Source organism: Gopherus flavomarginatus, chromosome 4 (genome assembly GCF_025201925.1).
Source record: "Gopherus flavomarginatus isolate rGopFla2 chromosome 4, rGopFla2.mat.asm, whole genome shotgun sequence".
Taxonomy (NCBI): domain Eukaryota; kingdom Metazoa; phylum Chordata; order Testudines; family Testudinidae; genus Gopherus; species Gopherus flavomarginatus.
Window position 1 is genome coordinate 42,538,319 of NC_066620.1, and position 26,385 is coordinate 42,564,703.

At 43.1% G+C, this 26,385-nt stretch overlaps 1 protein-coding gene across 1 annotated transcript in view; it reads right to left on the bottom strand.

Annotated features, from left to right (window-relative positions):
• Window positions 1-26,385, bottom strand: part of MTA3 (metastasis associated 1 family member 3) — a 213,261-nt gene that overhangs the window by 78,176 nt on the left and 108,700 nt on the right. Inside the window, exons 8-9 of the mRNA XM_050951856.1 lie at window positions 10,409-10,508; window positions 1,194-1,382 (exon numbers count right to left, since the gene is read on the bottom strand). Of these exons, the coding sequence (XP_050807813.1) occupies window positions 1,194-1,382; window positions 10,409-10,508 (289 nt within the window). The remainder of the gene's footprint in view (window positions 1-1,193; window positions 1,383-10,408; window positions 10,509-26,385) is intronic.

A 26,385-nucleotide genomic window follows, 5' to 3' on the forward strand; every position in this document is an offset into this window, starting at 1 on the left:
AGCATATCTGGCATGCAGATATCTTGCAATGCCAGCTACAAAAGTGCCATGAAAATGCCTGTTCTCACTTTATGATGACATTGTAAATAAGAAGAGGGCAGCATTATTTCCTGTAAATGTGAACAAACTTGTTTGTCTTAGCAATTGGCTGAACAAGAAGTAGGACTGGGTGGACTTGTAGGTTCTGAAGTTTTACATTGTTTTGTTTTTGAGTGCACAGTTATTTAACAAAAAAGAATCTGCATTTTTGTAAGTTGCACTGTCACAACAAAGAGATTGCACTACAATACTTGGAGGGGGTGAATTGAAAAATACTATATTTTTTTCATTGTTTTTACAGTGCAAATATTTGTAATAAAAATAATATACTCTGATTTAAATTACAACACAGAAAACAATATATATGAAAATGTAGAAAAACAGAAAATATTTAATAAATTTCAATTGGTATTCTATTGTTTTACAGTGCGATTAAAATTGCGATTAATTGCAATTAATTTTTTTAATCGTGATTAATTTTTTTTTAGTTAATCTTGTGAGTTAACTGTGATTATTCAACAGCCCTACTAAATTCCTTTGTTTTGCATGTATCTTAACCTTTTCACAGCCACAATGCAACATGACTAACCTTGTGGTAGATGAGGAACAAGCCCACTCCCCCACCCCACCCCCCAAAAAAGGAAAGAGTTGCAAGCAAATTACCAATCACTCAGGCAGTCCGTGATTGGTATCAACTCCATCCCATTACTCTGCATTAGGACACAGCAAATGAAGGCTTTGCTGTCCAAAACTGCAATACTTCAGAAGCAGACATAGTAGAGTTGGGAATGATGAATGTTTCCTTCACCCTCCACAAGTACCAAATGCCTAATGTAAGATTTCCCACACTGCTAAACATGGAAGGAAAGAGTGGGATTTTAAATGCACTTAGGGGACTTAGAACTGCCACTGAATTTCAGTGGAATCTGGGCACCCAATTTTCTTACAGGATCCTGAGAAAATCCCAGTCAAAACACATTAGAGTTTAGCTTTCCAAGATATATCACTAAACAAGAAAATATTTATCCATTTGGCAGTACAAAAGCATCTCCTTCTTAAGCTAATCACCCAGATCAATGGAAAACAATTACAGCTCTCACGGCCAAAACACATTTAAACATGGGAAGATAAAAGTGCATTAGTTCTGTACTCACAAAGTCTTGTCGTATGTCATTGAAGTCTTTGCCATATTTTTCCAAAGCCTCTTCAAATAAACTAGCTTCTGATGCTGACCATTCTTCCATTTCATCTCTGCATAGAACTGGTCCTCCAAGTGGTACCAGAACACTAATGGCACTGCTCAAATCATAGCTGTGCTTATGTAATGTATCCATTGCATGGAACTAAGAAGAAAGAAAGAAAAAGAATTAAATTGGTGAATTAAAGAGTTGTCAGCCAGGATCGCAACTACTAAAAGTATTATATTCTATATGCTGGGAAACATGCCTTAACTTATAATAAATTTAGAGTTTATCCTGTTAAGTGTTGTCTGACAGAAGAATACCTGCACTGTACTTGATATGGGGAAGGAAATGCTATAATATTTGTTAAAAGCTACAGTATTTAATAAATTGTCTATAAATTAGCACACATTCTTCAGCAGTTCCACTGAGGATCTAACAATTTTGTTTTTCAGTGACCAAAGATTATAGATAATGCTAAACCAGAGATGCAAAATTCTCCTTGTCCAAGAAGTCTCATTTTTTTTTTTTTGGACAGCTGAGGTAATTATCATTAGTTTTTTTTCATTATCAAAATCATAGTGAAGTATATGAGAAGATTTTGTCCCTGGTATCTGATATTGTTAATGAAAAATTATGCAGGGCTGCACTAAACATTGTGAGCGCTTTTGTTAGTAAAAAGAAGAATACGGAGGCAACTGAATAGATAACTGCAATCTTCACTCAGATGGTCTCAAAAAATTGTTGTATCCTGACATCACTAATAAGTGATGAGGAAGATGAGTAAAGAAATAAACACGTGTCACAGATGCTCTTCACAGAAGCTGTGCAATCAATAATCTTTCCGACTCTGAGTCCCATATGCACATGATCTCCAGAACCTTAAACCCATTGCTGCGGAGGCAGCTGTACAGGTGCTGAAGGTGTAAAGACTCACTCTGAAAACCACAGCTGCTATTTCTTAGGACAAATTTGTCAGACAGAACCTCAAGAAGGAATGTAGGGGCCACATTTATTAAAATCAAAGTGCAGAAGAATATTTCCTCTTTCAAGAGAAAAGACTGCTAAATATGAACACAGCAGAGCAGCATTAGTTCTGTAGTAGCTTCTAGGACCACATTGCAGCCATCATGGACCTCAGCACTTAAACTGGTAGTCATCTCAGGGAATGCACCAGTGAGAGCTTGAGTGTTTGAAGCAGAGCGGACTGGTGTGCTTACATGCTGATGCGAATTTGTAAAAAAACAAAGGTTTTAATGCAAAAGTCATTGTTTGGCCCTCACTGCTATCAAGGAGGGAGGTTTAAATGAATATCTTTTTCACCTTCTTCTATGTAACCTCAAAGCTTATCTCCATGGAAGTTTCCATAATAGGCTGGAATGAATTGCTTGGATTTTAAATTAGCAATAATTCTGAAAATAACAGAGATCATTGACTATTTAAGCTATTTTCAGTTATTTATCTACATCAAACAAGATTCAGTTTGTTCACATTTTTTCAAAATACTTTTAATTTTTTTGTAAAGGTTCTTAGCTAAAAGTGAGATGTATGCTTATTAATTGTCCTGCCCATCTTCCCCTCACAAATGCTTCTTGCTAGACAACTCTGTATTAGAACTGGTATAATTCTCAGCTTACAAATGAAGGATGACCTCTTTAGGCAGCAATGTGATCTAGTGGGTAGGGCACTGAACTGGGACACAGACGGCTTAGGTTCTATTCCCAGCTGTGCCACTGGCCTGCTATCTGACATTGAGTGAGTCATTTGATCTCTTTGTGCCTCAGTTTACTCTCCTATAAGTATATTTGTACAGCACTTTACTATAATGGGACAGAATTCTCAACTGAGGCTTCCAAGTGCTACTGCAATATGAATACTTTGCTTTTCTTATGAACAGCAGAAATCTTTCCCGGACTTTCAGCATGCCTTGGGAAGAGGCCTCTTCAAGTACTACTAGTGGCAGGATCTGCCTGATTAATTTAACCTGTAAAAAGCAACGCCTTTGATTCACTTTCTTCTACTGTGTACTTCATTATTTAGCACTGAACTTACAGTCGCCCTGACAAATTGCCTTGAGAAGTCACTGTAATGGATAAAATTAGTATCATGCTATCTCAAGACACATAGTAATCTGATTAGTCAAAGCAAAGAATTTTGGAGTTAAACTACTGATTTATTACTTATTTATCCTGACAAAGAATAAAACAAGTAACCTGAAAGACTGAAACTAACAGCATATGTAACGCTGTGGAAGGCTGATCTACCTGTTCAGATTTAAATCTCAACACTCATGGAAAGCACAGATTGCACTTCTGCCAAGCAGCTGCTCAATCAGAATCCATCTCACTGATGAGTGACAAATGAGTGAGCAAATGGTGGTATTGATCTTGTTCTTTTAATGTTAATTTTCAGGAAAAGGTTTGTCATCTTTAGCTACCTAAACACTGATTTGTTTGTTGTATTTATATATTGGTAACAAAGGTACTTCAAAGAAACTGAAGAAATAACTGCATTATTCACTCAGCTGCTCTGTAGCAATTACTGGATGCTGAGGGAAGCTCCATGAGTAATACCTTTGCTTTTTTTCCTATAGCCCCGCCCCCTGCTCAGGTAGACTCCTATATTATGGTAGGTGGGTGGGGTTAGCAAGGGCAGAAGCAGCCTGAAAAGGCTGCAGCAGGCCTAAGACCACCAAAAGAGGGGAAAGATCACATCTGTTTTCGTCGCTTTCTCCAAGAATCTAAGCAGTCTGGGGACTAGAGGGAGAAACACCCAAGCTGGGATTCACCACAGATGAAGGCCAGTCAGATGGAAAAAAGTATTTGGACCTCCCCAAGATAGGAACCTTAGGTCTGGGGGGAGGAGGGGGAACACCTCTCTCCAGGAAGAAGGTGACAGTATCTTCCTGCTGTAATTTAATAGTATCTTAAAAGTCTTAGGGCCCGATATGCTCCAGTCCCCAGCTCCCAAAATGAGACAATTCACATGTAAAATTCAAAGGCAGTAACTCTCTTTATTCTTTGTTACTTTCAAGAAACATCTTAGAATATCTTTTGGTTTCTGATTTACTAAAGTAACACAGATGCTTTCAAGCTAATTCCACCATTAGAAGCCAGCAGAGCAATTCTGTCTATCTAGCTTAGGTTTCACTAAAATGCCTATCTCCATCTAGCTAAGCACTGTACAAGAACTATCAGGCAAGGGGGAAAACCAACAAAAAAGCCTTTTGGGTTTCCCATCTTCTTCCTCCTCAAGGCTTTTACTCCTCAGACTGCAATATTTACAACTGAAGAAACAAAACTCACTGGTCTCTCTCTCAGCCACACATCTCAAGCCTGCAGTGACAGGGTGTGTAATCCCCCTGGCTCTAAGGCATCCTTCCCTTCCAGCATCTTAGCTGTTAACTCTATAGTTTCCTGTCTTCTAGAAGTAGTCTAATCAAGCTGCAGTTTCCAGCCTTGCCTCCTTCCCCTGTGTGTCTAGATGGGAAAGTGTGAAGATAATCTGACTTGACCATAACCTGGTAGGACCTCTGCACCTTGCCCAATGACTCACAATCCGCCCAAAGTTATAACCCTTGCTCTTGTTTACAGAAATTGTCTTTAAATCACTGCCTAGCGACACAACCAATTAGGAATACAGTAAACACATGGGAGCTTAAGGCACTGCTATATCCCCGTTAATTGAGGTGCAGTGACTAACTGCTATTAAGAACACATTCAGTGCAATGTACAAAGGATTATATACTCACATCACATCACTTCCAAGTGATAATGAAATACACCACAACCTCTGCTAATGAATATATCAACTTTAAGTGCTGCTCAAAACATGTTCACCAATTAACAATGGAATGTGACAGAAATAATAATATGAGGAGGAATGTGTCTTTTCCTAACTTAGAGGGGAAAAAAGCATGTGCACTGACAAGGAGAAAAGGAAAAGGAATTAAAAATGCTAAGAGAGCAGACAGTGAAAACAAACAAACAACATGGTAGCCCCTCTGGTGTTTTATTATAAGACACATCTTATATTCTGTGTAATGGAAGTTAATGGATCATTCCTAAGGCACAAACTTTCATACCACCACTTGAATACTAAATCTATCTATTTAGTGATATGATTGCAATATGTACTTTGAACTATAAACAGAATTATTGTAGGGAACAATTTACAGCATTAACCACTGAACTGTATAGTAAGAAAGATCCACATTCTGTGGGACTTACAGAAAATTCTCAATCCAATAAAATGTTAAAGATAAAAAATTAATAAAATGAGTATGAACACCAAACTAGTAAACTAAGCTGTAAGAAAATATAGTGTAAATAATGTAAAGTGAATGGGAATATGTCACTGAAGTAACATCAGAAAGTGTGAAATGAAAAGATAAGATAGTATCTTTAAGAGCTATCTACAGCATAAGTATTACTCAAGATATTAAACTATATCTTAGAACAATACAATTTCCTTTACTATGTTACAGTAGTCTAGACTCAAATAATTTCCTTTTTCATTGATCATAATATCTGGGAACTGAGTATTTTTTTAAAACATTTTTCCAATTATAACCAATATACTTGATCTAAATCAAGTATTTACAATAATGAACCCCTTACTAGTGACTTTGGGATATAATGTTACCTTATTTTAGCCAAGTAACTAGAATTGCTGTCTCAGCACACTTTCATTATGTTGTTATTTATGCTATTGTCCCCGATCCCCTCAAGCAGTATGCACACACTGGGCATGTAGCACTGCAATAGTAGCTGTATCTATACAGTAACTTTTTTGAGTATTATATTTAAGATACAAACTCTTATAGGATTGTTAGTATGTGGGATTTCCTCAGTAAGATGTTTACCTGGAATAAAATGCTTCCAAATTTTATTTGTGTTTGGTTTTAATAATAAATATATGGAAATATACCTATCTCATAGAACTGGAAGGGACCTAAAGGTCATTGAGTCCAGCTCCCTGCCTTCACTAGCAGGACCAAGTACTGATTTTGCCCCAGATCCCTAAGTGGCCCCATCAAGGGCTGAACTCACAACCCTGGGTTTAGCAGGCCAATGCTCAAACTACTGAGCTATCCCTCCCCTCTTGATGTCTTATAGAATACTACGTAAGTATAAGGTATACAAGAAAGGACAATATGATCAGTAGCATATTATTTTTATAAAGTTCAATTAGCTTCTAGTCCAGTATGAAATGAAATTACTATTACTTGACAGATTTTATAACTGTGAGTCCTCTTTTGCATGTTTTTGAGTGTATGTTATCCACTATCCAGTTCAAGGTCTCACATTTACCAGACTATATATTTAAATAACATTCTGTTGGATTTTAGGATGATACGCTATGGGGCAAAGCCTTGACCTCCATGACTGCACTGGTCCAATGCAATTCACTACCCAAGAGGTGGGAGGACTGAATTTCAGTGAGCTACAGGGAGCGCAAAGGAGAGAAATGGGGTGAAGTCGATAAGTCACAGTTAATATGAAATAGGAAAACGTATGAGAAAAACAGTCAGATCACAAACAGAGATTGAGAAAATATGAAGTGACAACCAAATTTGAAAGGAAATGCAGGGGAAGGTGCTTTAAGAACAATCACATATTCCAATTGAGCAGGTAGGTGATCTATGCTGGTAGGAGGTACTCATCAGGAACGTTAGAGATGAAAACTAAATAAATACAAAAAAACTTTGTGGTCTTAAAATATTTCCATTAACACAACATGGCTGAATTCAATACATTTGCAATATGTGCTGATTGAGCCATGTTGTATTAATGAATATATTTATTTGCAATGTACCTCCATTGAAATGTTCATGTTATGAAAGCCAATTTATCAAACATCCCTTTAAAAAGTAGCTGTTTTGCCTTTTATCTAGACAAGAAGATAGAAAAGAACTGGCTGTCAAAATAGTCAAACAAACTATTAGGATGGCTTAGTACAGTGGTCCCCAACGCGGTGCCCGTGCGTGCCATGGAACCTGCCAGGGCATCTATGTGCGCCCGCGTACTGGCCAGCGGACAAGCATCCGCCGAAATGCCACTGAAAAGCGGTGCCATCTAGAGATGTTGCTGCCAAAAAGTGGCATCACCAAGAGGCGTCGCTGCCGAAATGCTGATTTTCGGTAGTATTTCGGTGGCGATGCCTCTTGACGTTGCCACTTCTGGGCGGCATTTCGGCGGATGCTTGTCTGCCGGCCACGGTCCTCGGTGGCTTGCTGTCCGGCGCCTGACACTCAGAAAAGGTTGAGGACCACTGGCTTAGTACATATACAGTGCTTTTCATTGGCAATGCATTATACAAGCATTAATGAATTAATCCTCACAACACACCTCTGTGCTGGGTAGGTTAAGAGTCTTACTTTACTAGCAAAATAGGAAGAAAAATCATGTAAAGGGCAAAGGTACAGTATAGCAAGACTAAGGCTAATGGCTCCACCTCCACAATGTATCATCTCTGAAAGCTTCTCTCCTTACCATAGTCAACAGGAATACAGGAATAACTTAAAGGTACTTTTATAATATGTGTGCATGTAAGTGATGAGTATATCTATCTACCTACAGATATTTATAAATAAACATCCATACAGATAAATAGATTTCTTTTTCCAAAATTCTCCAATTTAGAGCATTTAAATTGATCCATCACTTCCATGCCCACTTCCTATAAAATTTGGGGAAAATGAGGACACCTGGAGAGATAGCGTGGAGCTGTGTTCCACTGTCTCAAAACATGTGAGGCTCTGGAGACAGCAGAAAGGGGTGCATACTGGCATGGTGCTAGAGAATGATGGTGTAGCGAGTCGGTGTGGCTCCCCTCCGGCCCAGGGGTGGGAGCGCCCAGCCAGAAGCCTGAGTGGGAGGGGCTAAGGAGCAGTGAGCCCGCCCCTCAGAGGGTCAAGCGACGACCCGGAAGTTCAAAGGCCGTCCATCAGAGATCAGTTGGTGCCCAGCCGCCGCCGGGAACAGACCTGCCGCAGGGAGCTCGAGACTGAGAACCCTCTCGGGCCCAGGGCAGCCGCCCTGACTGGCTGGAGCTTCCCCGCGCCCGCTACTTGGAGGAGCTGCCGGAGCTTCCCCGTACCCATTACCCGGGGGAACTGCCAGAGCTTCCCCGTACCCATTACCCGGGGGAACTGCCGGAGCTTCCCCGTACCCATTACCCGGGGGAACTGCCAGAGCTTCCCCGTACCCATTACCCGGGGGAACTGCCAGAGCTTCCCCGTACCCATTACCCGGGGGAACTGCCAGAGCTTCCCCGTACCCATTACCCGGGGGAACTGCCAGAGCTTCCCCGTACCCATTACCCGGGGGAACTGCCAGAGCTTCCCCGTACCCATTACCCGGGGGAACTGCCAGAGCTTCCCCGTACCCATTACCCGGGGGAACTGCCAGAGCTTCCCCATGCCTACTACCTGGAGGAGCCGCTGGGGCCTCCCCGGCCCTGCTGTTACCTGGAGGAACCACCGGAGCAAGGCAGCCCCGACTTCCCTGAGGAACTGCTGGACCTGCCACCCAGCCCTGGCCGCGAGGAGCCCATGCTGCTGGACTTCCCGGGGGCCGACCCCACGGACCAGGTAGGGCCTGAGGGGGAGGTCGGAAGTAGCCCGGGGGCAGCCGACTCCGGTCCGGCTGCAGACGCGTCGGAACCTATGTCAGTGTGTTTCGGTCAGGACTCCACTGACCAGTCAGCGGTGATAGCCACCGCTAGGGCCCTGGGCTGGGACGCAGTGGAGTGGGTGGGCCTGCGTCCCCCCTGCCAGCCCACTTACGGGTGGCAGTCTCCTCCTCTCCCAGGTGCTCAGGCCTACGGGCCTGGGCTTATAGACCGTGTGCTTTGCTCAGCCCTGAGCCAAAAGGGCCTGAGCGTCGTGACTCTGCGTTTGGTGCCCCACCCGAACTTAGGGCTGGGCCCCTTTAGACTGTATTGCTGCTCAGCCCTGAGCCAGAGGGCTTGAGCTTTCTAAACCCTGTATTGTTGCTCAGCCCTGAAGCGGAGGGTCTGAGCCCCTTTGACCCTGTATTGTTGCTCAGCCTTGAAGTGGAGGGCCTGAGCCCCTTTGACTCTGTATTGTTGCTCAGCCCTGAAGCGGAGGGTCTGAGCCCCTTTTGACTCTGTATTGTTGCTCAGCCCTGAAGCAGAGGGCCTGAGCGCCCCCCTTTTGACTCTGTACTGTGTTCTGCCCCGAACCCGGGGACCCGAGCCTTGTGACTTGGTGTTTGTCACCCCAGGACTGGAGCCAGGGGGCCTGCCCGGCCAGAGAACGTGTAGCGAGCCGGTGTGGCTCCCCTCCGCCCCTCGGAGAGGGTCAAGCCCCGGTCCCACACGTTCACAGATGGATTATGGAGTTTGGGGACAAAAGGAACTGAGAGTCACAGAGAAGAAGGAACTGGCAAAAAGAGTGCTGGGTAGGGCTCTAAATGAGATGGGATAATAATGTTTGCCTAAAGCATGCCGTGGCTGTTCATAGCCATAACTTTTATTTTTTTAAGGGAGTCGATATATTGGAAATATAATGTTTTAGGGGTGCTACACAGACTCTATGGAAACACACGTTCAACCTTAACCTTTTTAAGCAAAAATGTAATAATAATATCAAGTGAAACACTCACCTCAATTATTTTTCTGAAAGCAAGAGGCAATGTGGTAAAAAAAGCAATCTCTCTCTATGTCACGAGGGTTTGGTTGAGCTAATTAGCCTAAAGCTGTTTTTTCTCTCTCACTGCTTTTGGTTTGTACAAGGTGATAAAAACACACAGCTTGATTTTTACCAATTCTCATTCATATTAATTAGACACAAATACTGATATAATTTTTTAAAGTAACTGGATAGTTCAAAAACTACAAATAACACATGTGGTAAGAATGTACTTTTAGGGTTATCTGCTGGAAAGCAGACCTGAAGCACTATGGTCGGGGGAGAGGGATAGCTCAGTGGTTTGACCATTAGCCTGCTAAACCAAGGGTTGTGAGTTCAGTCCTTGACAGGGCCATTTAAAGGATCTGGGGCAAAAATTGGTCCTGCTAGTGGAGGCAGGGGGCTGGACTCAATGACCTTTCAAGGTCCCTTCCAGTTCTAGGAGATTGGTATATGTCCTATTATTATGGTTTGCTGAATTCCTACCATCTGCAAAAGAGGACAATTATAGCATTTTTAGCAAACTTCTTACCAGTGTGATGTCTCGGGAAGCAGCAGCTGCACTCATGTGTAAACTAGGTTGCCTGACAGAACTACTACAGTCCAAAGCTCGAGCAAATGTACCAACCGCACTGGAGAGGAAAAAGAAAAAAGATGGATAAATTAAATTCACACATTTATTTATTATCTTATTAAAAGATGATTTATCATCACATAAATTAATCACTTGCAAAATAAAAGACATGCTGTAGTGATGAGATTATAATTTTAAACGTTTTTACGACTTTTAATAATGAAAGACAGCAAAGTCATGATTTCTGTTTCAAACAACAGTTTCTAAGTTTATTTCTGTTTTTAAGCAGATTTCTGTTTCAAACAATAGTGTACTAAATACAAAAACAATTCACCATTTTAATAGTATGAGAACTAAAGATAATCTTATTTAAGGGCAATCAGACAAAATCCACAACTGTTCCAATGTGCTGATTGCCTCATTACTGTCAACTCAAGGAACCTGGTTAGCTTGGGTTTTTTTAATTACTTTTTTTTTAAATCAATCAAACTCTAAACAGCGCTTGACAAGTAAGCAAATATCACAAGATGAAATGTCACAATTCTACTTAGATGGTTTTACAGTCAACTCACAGGTAAAATGCAAAAGGAAATTATTTCATCCACTTTAGTAATATGTGCTTAATGCTTCCATTAGATAGGCAACAAGGGTCCATCAGCTTGCAGCCACCTAAAATCTATATTTTCCACCCAAGCTTTTAGGTAATAAGCTGGATGCCCCTCTTAGCCTGGCTAATGGAAGCTTTCAGCATCGTTCACATGGACAGAATTTAAGCATGTCTGACAGCACACAACAGGGTAAAGGTAAGTGCATGTGCTATTCCAGAAGAAATCCTTAGCACAAGGGTCAAGGACTGGTTATATCACAATACAACAGGATATGGGGCATCAATGAAAGAGGGTAGGGTTAAGGTTGCAGGCCAGGGCTGGCGTGTACTTTAACTTTGTATTTTCTGTTTTTACAGATTTAAGTATAATGCATTTGATGCTCCGACAGGGTATGAGGCTCTTAATCTGCATTAATGGTGCTGAGCATTAAATTCCCCTTGTTTTTGAGGAAGATGTGGTGAAAAGGAGGACATGACAGGGTCACCTGAGAGGCTAGAAAGGAAAGCTTCTTCTAACATGTCACTGCCACTCAGCTAACAGCTCTGCCCTCATCCTCAGCCCCAGTAGGGTTGAAGGGCCCATGGGCAGGAAAGAAGATGGTAACGAATGGACTGCGACACTCACATCTACCACTGTTCAGGTTATACCAGGATTTTCCATTTCAGTAAGTGTGAAAAAGTTCTACACAAGTCTTTTGGGCAGGGTGGATAAAAAACAATTATTTAAATTATATTTTTAATGTTATTTATATTATAAGAAGTTTTCCTTTTTAAAAATAAACCTGTTTAAAATGAAATCTGAATTTAATGTAAAAGATGGGAAAGCTTATCGTTAATATAATCTCTTAAAACATTTAAATATCAAATAAATATGCTAAATTCACACACTTCTATCAAAAACTTGGAGTTAAAAGCTACTTCTCTTTATAAAGAAAGAATCAGAGGAAAACATCTAGCTTTGAGGTCAAGCTTTACAAATGTGACACAATAGGTCATGCAGTGTAGTAATGGCTTGATCCTGTGGGGGATTTAGGGGCTGCTCAACTTGGCGCAAGAGATTGGCAAAGTCATCACAGCTACTGGCACCCAGTCTCTGATCCAGGAGACAACATCATTTATCTCATCAGGACATCTACTGAGCCCACCTCCATCATCTCATACGCTTAACTGCATTGCTGGGCTCTGAGTGGCTCAGTTCCCAAAATAATGAATATCTATGACTCCAGCCATCATGGAAACTTTTACTCTCCAGCTCATGGAAAAACACTGATTTTCCCAGTAACTACCTGCCCTTGCTTCTGGATGGGTCTGGGCACTTCATGTAAATGGCCTTGATCTTCTCCTTGCACGTGTACACAGACAGAAATACAAAGAGAAATCAATTAATTTCTCAACTGCCTCCTTCTCTATCTCTAAACAAATAAAACTGCAGTGCAAAAGGCATGTGGGTTACACAGGTAGAAGTCTTGGATGCTTAGTTCTTTTGTTTTTCTGGAGGTAGGAGTGGGGAATTAAATAACAAAGGAGAATCAGCAGAGTGTGCAATTGGAAACAAGCAACAGTGGTGTGAAAGCAGGATGCTGTAGGAAGAAGGGGCAACATTCTTCAGAGTGCAGCCTCTAGTGCTGACTTCAACATCTGGGAACTTGATGAAAAAACCTGCCATGGCTGCAGGCTGTAAATAAGATCCTATTAGGGAATATTCCTGTAACTCTTGATGAAAAAGGAACACATGCCAAATGTAAACAGTATAGCAAAGAGATACAGGACTTGGTTGTCAGAATAAAACATTATGAAAAATGCTCTTCAGAAAGCAATGCCTTTGAAGATGATGATGTGGACATGTCTGAACAATCCTGTTCAGCTGGTCAGTAAACTTATTTTTGCACCATCCTTACGGACTGCCGACCACATCTTACTACGATAGGAAATGGTAACTTAGATTATTGCCAGAAATTTGGGTTTTTGGTGGATCACCTGCAGGGCTGGCTTTAGGAAGTGCGGGGCCCAATTCGAACATTTTCGGTGGGGCCCTGGCAGGGATGACTTAAAAAAAAAGTGGAAAAAAAAGCCTTTCATTTCTGTTATGTATTATTTACTTTCCATAACTATATGAATAATAAAATTATATATTATATACATTGCATCATATATATGCTGTTGATTGGCTATTAATGACCGCCGTTTCACATGTGTGGGTCCCCGCCACTCCCTGGGGGTGTGCACATGTGTTGGTCCCAGCTGCTCCCTGCCCTCCTCATTGAAGCAGGTGTGCCGGGTTACTGCCCTGGAAACTGCAGGACAGCAGTGGACATGGGGCTGGCTGGAGGCAGGGTCTGACTGCAGGCAGGGCAAGAGGTGTGGGGCTGGTTGGAGACAGGGGGTGTGGGGCGGGCTAGCTTCAGGCAGGGTCGCAGGGGGGTGCAGCAGGGGTTTGCAGGGCCGAAGACAGAGGAGTGCGGGACTGGCTGGCTTCAGGCAGTGGGGTGCAGCAGGAGTTGACTGGAGACAGGGCAGGGGGTGTGGGCTGGGCAGGGTGTGCAGGGCTGGTGCGGGCAGCAGTGTGTGTGGGGCTGGCTGGCTTTGGGCAGGGCTGCAGGGGTGTGTGGCAGGGGTTGGCTGGAGACAGGACAGGGGGGTTGGCAGGGGCTGGCTGTGGGCATGGGGTGCAGAGCTGGCTGCAGGCAGGGGGGGCTGGACTGGTGTGGGCAGGTCAGGGGGTGCAGCAGAGGCAGCTGGAACCCCAGCCCTTTAAGTAAACCCCAAACCCCCTTCTACCCTGCTCTGGACCTTTTAAATAGCCGCGGGAGCGCTGGGGAATGCATGGGGGAGGCTGGGCTCCAGCGGCTATTTAAAGGACCGGGGTGGCAGAGGCAGCTGGAGCCCCGGGCCCTTTAAATAGCCCCTGGAGCCCCTCACTGCCCCAGGCTCTGGGGGCTATTTAAAGGGCCCAGAGCTCCACCCGGGGTCGCGGGGCTTGCCACGCTCTGGCTGGAGCTCCAGACGGGAGAGCAGGGCTTGCCGCGCTCCAGCCGGAGCTGCTGGGCTTGCCGCACTCCAGCCGGAGTGCGGCAAGCCCCGCAGCCTCGCTCTCCCGGCTGGAGCCCCGGCCGGAGCGCAGCAAGGCCTGCCGCCCCACTCTCCCGGCTGGAGCTCCGGCCGGAGTGCAGCAAGGCCCGCCACCCCGGCTGGAGCTCTAGCTGGAAGAGCGGGGCAGCGCCGCACTCCCGCCGGCGCTTCGCTCAAAGGAGTGGGACCATGGAAGACCCTGGAGCAGACCGCAGCCGGGGACCGAGGTAAGTTAAAAAAAAAATTAAAAAGGTGCCTAAGGCGCGGGGCCCGATTCCCCAGAATCGGCCGAATCGGCCTAAAGCCGGCCCTGATCACCTGTGTTCAAAATATAACTGGTATGCTGGTTTGTTGTGGGAGTATTTATCAATTACATTTTTACTGTTATTGCGGGACCTCTGAAATGGTTTTTCATTGATTAGTATAATCAAACATCCTAGGGGAAGATTTCCTGTTTAAAATTAAGTTTGTATTAGGCATTATGAATTTTAACATTGGAAAAATGTGGGGAGGTATTTTCAAGCCGTTTGGTAAGTTGCTAGAGATAAGGCTTTAAAAAGATTTAGATAAACCTTATGGTTTATTATTTTCCCTATAAAACCTTTCAAGGTGAAGTAGCCTATTAACATCCCTGTAGTCATAGGACAAAAAGGGGGATTAGTGGGTTAGACTGTTGTAATAAGCCATAAATCCAGGGTCTTTATTATAACCATGATTTTTAGTGTTGATCAAAGTTATGAATTTAAGCTATTAGTAGGGATGTAAATATCATTTAAAAAGTTAACTATTTAACAATTAAAAATATTTCATTTAAACATTTAACCAATTAAAGGGCTGGCCGATCAGCCTGGCTGGGGCTGGGGCCGTTCTGGCTGGCGCTGCTCTGGCAAGCGTGGAGCAGCTGGGGTTGGCAGTCGGCCAGCACGGGGCTGCTGGGGCTGGCTGGCCTGGGGGTTAACGGTTAAGGCAGGTTCACCAGTAAGACTAATGCTTATTGGTTAACATCTTTTGAAAGTGTTGAGCAGGTTTCCTTTGAGGATGAGAACTGATAGGTCAGATATAGAGTATCACTTCACCTTGAATGGTCCCTTACAATATGTGCTAACTACTTAAGCTAAACTATCTGTTCCACCTTGTATTTAGCTGTGACACTCCGAGTACCTTTCACAGACCTGAGGAAGAGATCCATGTAGCTGTAAAACATGTCTCTCTCGCTAACAGAAGTTAGTCCAATAAAAGATATTACCTCACTCACCCTGTGTCTCTACACAAGGCAATAAATGACCTGTATCAAAAAAATTTTTTTTCCATCATCTAGGAAAACCATGGATGAGTTCATAATCAAGGCCAGCAAAGTCCAGCAAGACTCTATAGATGAAAAGATTGCTCAGTTTATTTATGCAACAAATTCTCCTTTTGTCTTGTTCAGAACAAATATTTCATTGACATAGTTCAATTATTAAAACCAGACTACATTCCACTCAGCAGAACAGATATTACTGGAAGGTTGCCGGATACAGGAGTATGAGAAGGAAATCAAATAACAGGACAAAAAAAAAGGGGGGGGGGGGGGCGGGGGGAGACTGTTAATCTGAGTCTTGATGGGAGGAGCAATGTACACAATTATCCAATAATATTTGCTTGTGTGACAACAGAAGATGGGCCTGTCTATCTCACAGAAACAACTGATACATCAGGAAATGCCCATATAACAGAATTCTTAAAATAAGAAGCAGTAAAAGCTATAACAAACGGAACCAAAATTCAAACATCAAGTGTGTTGCTTTATCACAGACAATTCTGCAAATGTAATAAAGATGAGAAGAAATTTACAAGATGATAAGGAAGGGAACCTGAAACTTATAACATATAGATGTAGTGCTCCTTTGATGCATCTTTTAGGAAAAGACTTAAGTACAATTCCAAAAACAAAGGAAATGTTGAAATTGCAAAATACTTCCATTACACCCACTTTGCTTCAGATTCACTGAAAAGAGCAAGAGGATCCAAACTAATTCGTCCCCAAGATGTACGATGGAATTCAGTGGTTGACTCTTCTGAGCTATTTATTAAGAGCTGCCCTACTCTGATGACAATTTGTGAAGAAAATCATGACAAAAGAGATGAATCTACCTCAGCCAAAGTAGTCAACATCAGACTAAAGAGAAATGTAGAAGATATGCTGAATATACTACAACTAGGGATGTCAATTAATCACAATTAACTCACACAATTGACTCAAAAAAAGTAATCACAATTTAAAAAATTAATCGTGATTAATCACAGTTTTAATCACACTGTTAAACAATAGAATACCAATTGAAATTTATTAAATATTTTAGATGTTTTTCTACATTTTCATATATATTGTATTCTGTGTTGTAATGAAAGCAAAGTGTATTTTATTTTAGTGCAAATATTTGCACTGTAAAAATTATAAACAAAAGAAATAGTATTTTTCAATTCACCTCATACAAGTATTGTAGTGCAATCTCTTTGTTGTGAAAGTGCAACTTACAAATGTAGATTTTTTTTGTTACATAACTGTGACGCTGCACTCTATATGGTTTGCAGTGCCAGAACACTGTTGTCAGTCATAACAATAATTTACATTTATCATGAAAAATAATCACAGAAAACAAATTTCAACCTTCTACAATATTTCATCCAGTCTGCACAGAAGAAGGGATCATACCTACTGACTTCACCCGAGTGCTGTAGATTCTGTGAAAAGGTGATTTGAAGGAATGTCACACTAGAACAAATTTGGTCATATAGCCAACAGTCATAGCATACCTCAAATGATACCCCCTCTCAAACTACTACACAGAAAAATCAAAACCATGCACAAACTACCATAAACATTTTAAACGATTCTTTAACTCAAAAGTATGGTGGATTGGTTTAAATCAACGCAACTTAAATCAGAAAGTCTAACCAACTTTTCCATGTGCACTTCAGTTGTTTTCTAAAGAAAAGTGAATTCTCAGTAGTTGCTATAATCATTAAAAAAACCTTTTGTAACTATTGTTCTTTGAAATGTCCATTCCATGCTAAGTGTGCGTGCACAACATGCACAGTTGCCGGAGATTTTTCCCTCAGTGGTATCTCAGCTGGCTTCAGCACCTCTGGAGCCACCCACATATGCTCTGGTATAAGAGGCACCGCCAACCCTGCACCCTCTCAGTTCTTTCTTGCTGGTAATTCTGACAGAGTGGTAGAAAGGTGGGTCATTGAATCTTGAGCAACAAATCTTGAAGAATAATAGTTACAAAAGGTTAGTAACTGTTTTTTCTTGTTCAGGTGCTTGCTCATGTCCATTCACCCTCTCCCCTGGTTCTTGTCACATGGATAGAAAGCAGAAGACCAGAAATCTGAAGTGCAGGCAATATGATGTTTATTGGGTTTCCAGCAAGCATGTATACCATGACTCTGATGCTGCAGAGCCTTGTTTCCCAGTGTCTCATCCCCTCCTCCTCAGCAAGCATAATTATACCTGAAATGCATACCCACAGTCCCACTCCTTACAACTTATGGTCATGTTCCATTTTGGGGGGTCGTGGGCCTGGGGTCTTTGTCCCACCTCTTTTGAACCCCAAGGGAGGGGTAAGGAATGAGGTTGTGCTACGGTTAGGGGCAGGCATATCTCTGGCCTTTTAGGTTTTACCTTCCCCCCAACCACCCCCCCAGCCCTGCTTGCTCCTCCCGACTGGTTGCTTGACCTTGTCTTGAGATAGGAGTTGAGGCAGTCTTCAAGTGAGTGCTCATATATTATACTTCCACCATGCCCAGTGACACTTTAACTGCTCTTATCTGTTCCCATTATACTAACAAACCCATCTCGCTAGGCAGAAGCAACATACACAGTGTCTGTCTTTTGTTTACACATATTATTAAGGACCCTTTTGTTCACACATATTAGTAAGAATGTATGCATATCAAAAAAAAAAAATCAAACAGGCAAGCAAAACTCACAATACTATCTCAGGCGAAAATACAGGCCTGAATCCTACATTGGCACTAGCACTCCTAACATGACTCACAAGCAGTACCTCCAGAGGTGGACTTGAAGTTCATGGTTGTGCTAATTGCAATACCGCTCTGCCGAAACAGGCATTGTCAAGGGCCTGTTAGGTGATGGCGTACTGGGACGTGAACATATGAACCAATGACCATGTTGCAGCTCTGCAGACCACATTGGCTTGGTACCTGCAAGAGGAAGCTGCTGCTGAAGCCTAGGCTTTCGTGGAATGAGCAGTCACAATGGCCAGAGGTGAAACTCAGCTCAGATACAGCCGGTTATATAAGACAAGATTCCTTGGGATGACACATCCCATCCTTTCTGCTACAGAGTTGTGTGGACTTCTGGAAGGGCTTAGTTCTCTCAGTATAGAAGGTGAGGGCTCACCTAACATCCAATGTATGAAACAGACATTCCTCTGCAGTCATGTGAAGTTTTGGAAAGAAGACAGGAAGAAAAATGTCCTAGTTGTTGTGGAATTGTGACATCACCTTTGCTAGGAAGGCCAGTTGGGGTGTCCTTGAAGAACACGGTATAAAGGGGTTCTGACATAAGGGCTATGATCTCAGAGACCCTTCTGGCTGAGATGATCACCACCAGCAAGACGACCTTCCGAGAGAAGCATTATGGGGCACAATGCTAACGGCTTGAAGGGAGGCCCTGTGAGCCTTGACAGGACCAGGTTTAAGTTCTATGGGGGATCAGATCATGAACCTGAGGGCAGAGTTTTTCCAGTCCCTTGAGAAACCTGACCGTTATCTCGTGAGAAAACACTGATCTGCCATTCACTGAAGAATGGAAGGCAGAGATGGCTGCCAAGTGAACCTTAACAGATGAGAAAGCTAGACCTTGATACATTAGGTAGAGCGGACAGTCCAAGACAGAGCGCAGAAAAGATCTGGGTGGAGAGAGATTCCTTTCGGAGGCCCAAGAAGTGAAATGTTTCCACTTTGCCAAGACGGTAGCTCTGGTTGAAGGCTTTCTGCTACCTAATAAGAATTGTCAAACCTCTTCCAAGCATGCCTACTCTTCAGGGTTCAGCCACGCAGCAATCCCTTCCCTCTCAATGCTGTCAGGTGCAAGAAGGTGAGATTTGGGTGAAGCAACTGTCCACAGTCTTAAGAAATCAAGTCCAAATGGAGTGGGAGCATGAATGGAGCTGCCCTTAGAGGTCCAGAAGCATACCAAGCCAATGCTGGTGTGGTCAAGCAGCAGCTATCAGGATAACCTCTGCCATGTCCTGTTTGATTTTTGGGAGGACCTTGTGAACCAAGGGGATCAGTGGGATGGTGTATACCAGGTGGGCTGTCCCTGAAAGCAGTAAGGCATTGGAGAGGGAATCCATGCTGTGCCCATGCTGCAAACAGAACTGATGGCATTTCCTGTTCTGTCTGGTGGTGAATAGGTCCAACCTGAGGAGATCCCCACTTCTGGAAGAAGACACTGACAACCACCAGGTGAAGAAACTACTCATGATGAAAGGAAAAGGATCTGCTGAGGGGATCCAAAAGTGGGTTTTGGGCCCTCGGGAGATGTGACATCTCAAGGTGAATGACATGTTTCCTGCAGAAGTCCCACAGCCCGAGGGCCTCCTGGTACAAGGCTGAAGAGCAAGCCCATCCCTGCTTCTTGATATAAAACATTGATGCAGCGCTGTCCCTCAAGACCTGCACCACTCTGCCTAAGATGTGGGGAGGAACACTTGACAAGCAAAGAGTATCGCCCTAAGGTCCCTGACATTTATATGCAGGGAGAGTTCTACCTGGGACAAGTGGCCCTGAGTCCTGAGTCTGTAGAGATGGGCTCTCCATCCCAGGTCTGATGCATCTGAGACTAAGGTTACCAATGGACGAGGGGCAGCAAAAGGTACCCCTTTCATTATGGATCCTGGGTCTACCCACCAGCTTAGCAAAGCAAGGACCAGAGGCAGATTCATGAGTATCGAATCGAAGTGGTGTCTGCTTGGGGAGTAGACTGATGCCAGCCACATCTGCAACACATAGGTACGTACCACCAGGTGACCCAACACTTTGAGGCAGAACCGAGCAGTTGTTAGTGGCTGGGTTGTGACCTTGGAGATCAGGTCAGACATAGGTTGGAACCTGACCTCCCGTAAGTAGACCTTGGCCTGGGGCAAGTCGAGCACTACATCTATGAACTCTGTTCTCTGAACTGGGACCAGAGTTGATTTATGCTCGTTCATCATCAGACCCAGTGCCTGAAAGGTGGCCCTTACTATACCAATGCTGTGCTGGACCTGAGCTGGTGAGAGATCTTTGATCAGCCAGTTATCAAGGTATGGATAGACTTACACGCTTTGATGTCTGAGGAAGACTACTACCACCATCATATACTTCAGGAAGACCCATAGGGATTCCAAGAGGCGGAAGGGAGACAAGGTGAATCAGTAGAGGCGTTCCAGTCTCCTGGAAACACAGAGAGAATTAGGGAGGCCAGGGAGACCATGCAGAACCTCAGTTTCTTGAGATATTTGTTGAGGTAATGCAAGTCCAGGATGGGCTGTAGACCTCTCCCCTCCTCCCTCCCCCCCCCCCCCCCCACCCCAGAGAACAGAGAGGTATCCTCAAAGGGGAGGTCCTGGATGGACTGTTGCCTTTTGTACAGGAGGCCCGATGACTGGAGCCACAAACAGCACCTCATGGTGATTGCTGATGCCATAGTCCTGGCTGCTGAGTCAACTGCATCCAGAGCTGCCTGGAGGGAGGTTCTGGCCATTGCCTGACCTCCTCTAGGATGGACGCGAACTCCTGCCTTGGCTCATGCAGCAGAGAATCCTTAAATTTTGACAATGAGTCCCACAGGTTAAAACTGTACCTCCACAGTACAGCCTGCTGGTTGGAGATATGCAACTAGAGGCTGCCCATCGAATAAGCATTGCGCCCAAATAGGTCCAGTCTCTTGGCCTCTTTATTTTTAGGGATAGCATTCAACTGCCCCATCTGTCCCGCTCATTCACCACCAATGCTACCACGGACCCCGAAGGGGGTAGTGTGAGTAAAGGTACTGAAACTCAGTGGCTGGGATATAATACTTCTTCTCAGTACTTTCTGAGGTTGGGGGACTGGAAGAGGGGTGGGCAGAGAAGAAGGAATCTACCATAATACCTTGATGGGTCCCATCACTGCCTTGTTAATGGGCAGGACCACTCTGGAGGAAGTCACTGCAGCCAGGATGTCAGTTAGCCTGTGTGCAGACTCCTTGAGCTCCTTGACTTCCGGTCCCAAGTTTGCGGTGACCCTTTTCAGGAATTCTCAGTGGGTCATGAAGTCATCTGGTGGGAGTGGATTACTAGGGCCTGTGACTGCCTCATCCGGGATGACAAGGGCTCCACCACGTCCATTGGTGCCATTTCTTGGACATCGGCACCGAGGTCAGTACTAGAGTCAGGGTCTGGTGCCGGATGGGACAAAACAGTGGCTCGCCTCTCAGACAGCATTAAGTATGAGCTGTGAGAAGGGAGGCCCAGTACCAGGGCAAACCCCCATGGGTTTCAATACTGTCATTGCACTAGCCAGTGGCCTGGTGGCCATGTGTTGGCCAGGGGAGCCGTACCGAAGTCTGGGATGTAGGCTGGGTACCAGTAGATCTTAGGTGAAGCGAATGAGTCTCCTTTGGACTCTGAAGAGGATTCTTCCCTTGAAGACAATGGCTGCAAAGAACTTGCTTGGGGAACAAGGGACCAGCGATGGGCCGGAGATCGTCACCCTTCTTCCCTTCTATCCCTCGTCGCCTTGCTGGCAGTAGGCCATGAGGGATCGGCAGGATCAAGAGGGATATCAGGTCCTTTGCCACCTGGAAAGCCTCCAGGATCAAAGAGGTCCGCACGCATATGGTCCCGTGGCTACTCCCAGGAGTTGGAGGCAGGTCCTGGATTGGACTTGGTACTCTAAGCAGAGTCACCAGAGCCAACGGTGGCTCAGGGGAGGACGAGTGTTCCAGCACAGGTCTCACTATGCTGGTCATTCCTCGCTTGTGCATTCTCCTTCAGTGCTATTATTCTTATGCTTCTTTCACAGCACTGGGGATGAAGAATGGTGCTGTGAAGAGCACGGTGCTGGTGGGGCATTTCAGGTCAGCCTGGGAAAATTTTCAAATATGCCTATTTGAAAGTGATTGGAACTAAAGTTCCTACTCACCTGAGTCTCTTGAAAATGAGACAACAGTCTTCTAAGTTACTTAGGCTGTCCTTCAGATTTTTTAAACTGATCAATGCCGTTCTCTTCATTTTTATTCATAGACTGGAAGAGAACAGATTAGTTTTCCTGCTTTTTCAACTCCCAGTCAATCTTTCAGTTTCAAAAAAATAGTCTTTCTGTGCTTGCAGAAGAGGCTACTGCTGTCAAAAACTGATTTAGCACTTTAACAAACTCCAGTTCCAGGTGCTTAGCTAATGACTCCTGACAGTTCAGTGGTGTCATTTAATTTTTATATTTTCCATTTAAAAAATGCAGACATGGTGAACTTAAAATTCTTAAATGTTCACTTTTAAGAGTTTCCTTGTATTTTTCTACAATATGACTAAAAAGTGCATTTAACAGCATAAACATTTGAAATCAATTCTATAACACATGCCACCAACCAACATGACTCAAAATCTCTTTAGCTTACTGCAAGAGAAATAAAAAATAAGGCCTTGGCTACACTGGTGCTTTACAGCACTGCAACTTTCTTGCTCAGGGGTGTGAAAAAACACACCCGAGTGCAGCAAGTTACAGCGCTGCTAAGTGCCAGTGTAAACACTGCCCCAGCGCTGGGAGCGTGGCTCCCAGCATTGTAAGCTAATCCCCACGGGGAGGTAGAGTACCTGCAGCGCTGGGAGAGCTCTCTCCCAGCGCTGACGCCGCGACCACACTCGCACTTCAAAGCGCTGCTACGGGAGCGCTACCGCGGCAGCGCTGTACGGCTGCAAGTGTAGCCATACCCTAAGATGCAAAATTGGTAGCAGTATTAAATGCTGCTGAAATTTATTTTGGAATTCACCCCAGACTACATATGCATTAACCGTGGAGTCACATATGTAAAACAAGAAGAAAATGTATGTTTTTGCTTGAATACTAGGGCTACAGTAAATACCCAGGGAGTGTAGAAGCTGTGATGCTCATTAAGTATGTGGCCCTCTCCCTTTTCATCAGTACTGCATTAATGCGACAGCAAGGTGTTATGGGGCATTGCAGAAGCTATCTTCCAGGTCTTTAAAGTACTTCTTTAAAGTAATGGGGACAGCCCAAGTATCCATGACAAATTCCAACTGTGGTGTTCACACTCCACCTAATTTTCCCTTGTAGTTTCAACTATATTCACATTCTTCTTCATTTTCTAATCTAAATTATTTTGTAATGTTGCTGTGCACTCAAACAACTAACATGAACCCAAAGATAGCAGTATTTCAGTGGTAGGCAGAGTAATTCAGGTACACACCCATTAAATAGCCTGAATACCTATGGGAAAACAAATGGTGCACTGTGATACCATATCCCTGCATTGGCTTGCAGTGTTATAATGGCTTCCCCGTGCTCTAGGCTTGGGTTTCAAATGCTCTCCTCACTGTTCTGCGAATGAAGTCAGAACAAGTTCATCCCTAATTAACATGCTTTTTTTTTTTTCTTCCAAACAATGTCCTGTCTCAGAGATAACTTCAAGGGAACTGTAAATATAGCATTTAACAGCACTATGCCCAATGCAAAATATTAAAACAATAAAGAAACTGTGAAAGAAAAACAATATGCATGAAACCACATTAGTGAAAACCAATAAAGCAGATTAGCTGCTCAGAGTAATTAAAGTGTACTGTGATTTTAGATTAAAAAATAGGGTAACTACCCTTGACTGGATAGCATATAATAGTGGCACCCTCTCTCCCCTCAAAAAGGGAGGAGTGAGGGGGGCAATTCTTCATACAAATACCATACTTTGCTAAATAGGTGTGAGAGCTTTCTGTGCTGGACCAAAGGATCAGGAATACTTTAATTAGTTTTTTCTTGCTTTGTTTATCTGATGCATTCTGAACTGATAAGGCATTCTCTAGGACACTTAGCAAGGGATTGCAGCAGCAGGACAAGAAACAGTTTAAGATACGATGATGTCAAAGCCTAGGATTTAGGCATGTTTCTGCTATTCAAAAGATTTTATTTTGTTTGATAAAGCTACGGAAAACTCAGCAAAATAAAAATATCCATAGCAAGAGAGGGGTTATTCATAGCACTGCAGGGATTGAAAAATTTTCTTTCTGATTACTGATACAGGACTAGTTCTTAGAAGGACTAGTCTGCCAAAATATTTCTAGCATGGCCAGGTCATGAAATATTGGACCTTAAAATGTAAATGTCATCAAATAATTTACAAATTAATTATTCATTATTTAATATTAACTATGCATTACTTCCCAATCATTTCACAAAACTAAAAGTAATACAGTTAACTTGAAATTAGACAGTTTTAAAAAAATAAGTTAGTTTCAAATACATTTATTATTTGGATTAATGTGGATTATTTGGATTAAGCCCTAGTCATTATTTGGATTAATGTGGATTATTTGGATTAAGCCCTAGTCATGGGCCAGGACCCCACTGCGCTAGGCACTGTGCAAACAAAGGACAAAAAGATGGTTCTCTGCCTCAGACAGTTTACAATCTTGTTTGAAAATCTATCAAAGGGGTGATGGATACTGGTATAGTTGGCGAATCAGAGGCAAAAGTTGACATTTTGATAGTGAATAAGAAACATGTAGGGTGGGGATGTGCACACCATGAAAGGCCTTGAAAGTGAAGACAAGTAGCTTATATTTGGTGCCATACATAAGGATGAGCCAGTGGAGAGATGCAAAGAGAGAAGTCATATGGCCAACGCAAATGGCTAGGAATATGATCTTTGCAGCAGAATTATGAATGGATGTGAGTAAGGCAAGATTGCATTTGTCAAGGCCAGAGAAAGAGATGGTGCAGTAACTGAGACATGAGAAGAGGAGAGCTTCAATGACAGTTTTAGCTGTGTGGACAAACAGGAAAGGCCCTAATCTTAGATATGTTATGAAGAAAGAATCAGTAAGATTTAGACACAAGGTGGGTGACATATCATCTTTTATTGGATCAACTTCTGTCGGTGAGAGAGACAAGCTTTCGAGCCACACAAAGGTCTTCTTTCAGTCTACGTTCACAGTCAATTTTTTTCAGAAGCAATCAATGTAATGATCAAGAGTGCATTTTTGTCCGCTCCGTGGTGTCCAGTCAGATGATTCTTTTTTCTTTTGATTGTCAGTAGGGATGTGGTAATTGTGAGTGGTGTTCTCATTGTCGTGAAAGAATTCTTTGAGGTGGAGATGGTGGAAAAATTCTTCTTCTCAACTTTAGTATGGTATATCAGGAGTTCAGTCGCTTACAGCAGTGGTTTTCAAACTTATTTTCTCATGACCCAGTTGAAGAAAATTGTTGATGCCCATGATCCAACATAATTATATCTTTTGACTAGAGTTTTCATAAAATCATAATATTGCAATATATTCCAGCTTAACCCACTTTACATAACTAACATTAGACAAAGCCATTACTTTTAAACAAAACACTATAAAGGCGATCAGATTGAGTTTCATTTACTTAATTTGACCGGTGGGCCTGTTTGTTCCTCATGATTTTGTTCCAGTCAGGATCACAGGATGAAAGGGCTACCTGCATATCAGGTCCACTGTTCATTTGATTTCTTTCTTTGGTTTTTCATCTTGTCACAGTTGAAAATCCCACTTCACACATGTAGGCTGTTGTGAAAGGCAGCAACAAGAGCACACTTACTTTACTTAGCAGTGGATATTCTTTGAACACTGATCCATAATGATGACAAGTGTATTGACTTGTGCCGTGTTCTCAGAGTATTACCACAGGTGAGATGCAGTAGTTCATTCTCTTGCGAGGCACCAGATTTAGCTCCATTCTTGCCTCAGGGTTTTCGAAAGCAAAAGGATCTTTCACCCAGAGTTTTTCATTCAAATATTCAAACTTGTTTATTGGGAAATAGCGACTAAAATAGACAGACAGAGCAGTGAGATTTAACTGTATGATAGTTTTAATTTCATTCACTTTTTCCTCACTGGTGCTATTCTCCTCAATGTGTTGTAACAGTGTGGGGAACAAGTAGTAGCTGGGTCGATTACTTTTCAGACGTGCTTGCCACAGTGCCAATGACTTTTGAATTATTTGTATCTCTTCACAATGTCGAAACAAAACATTG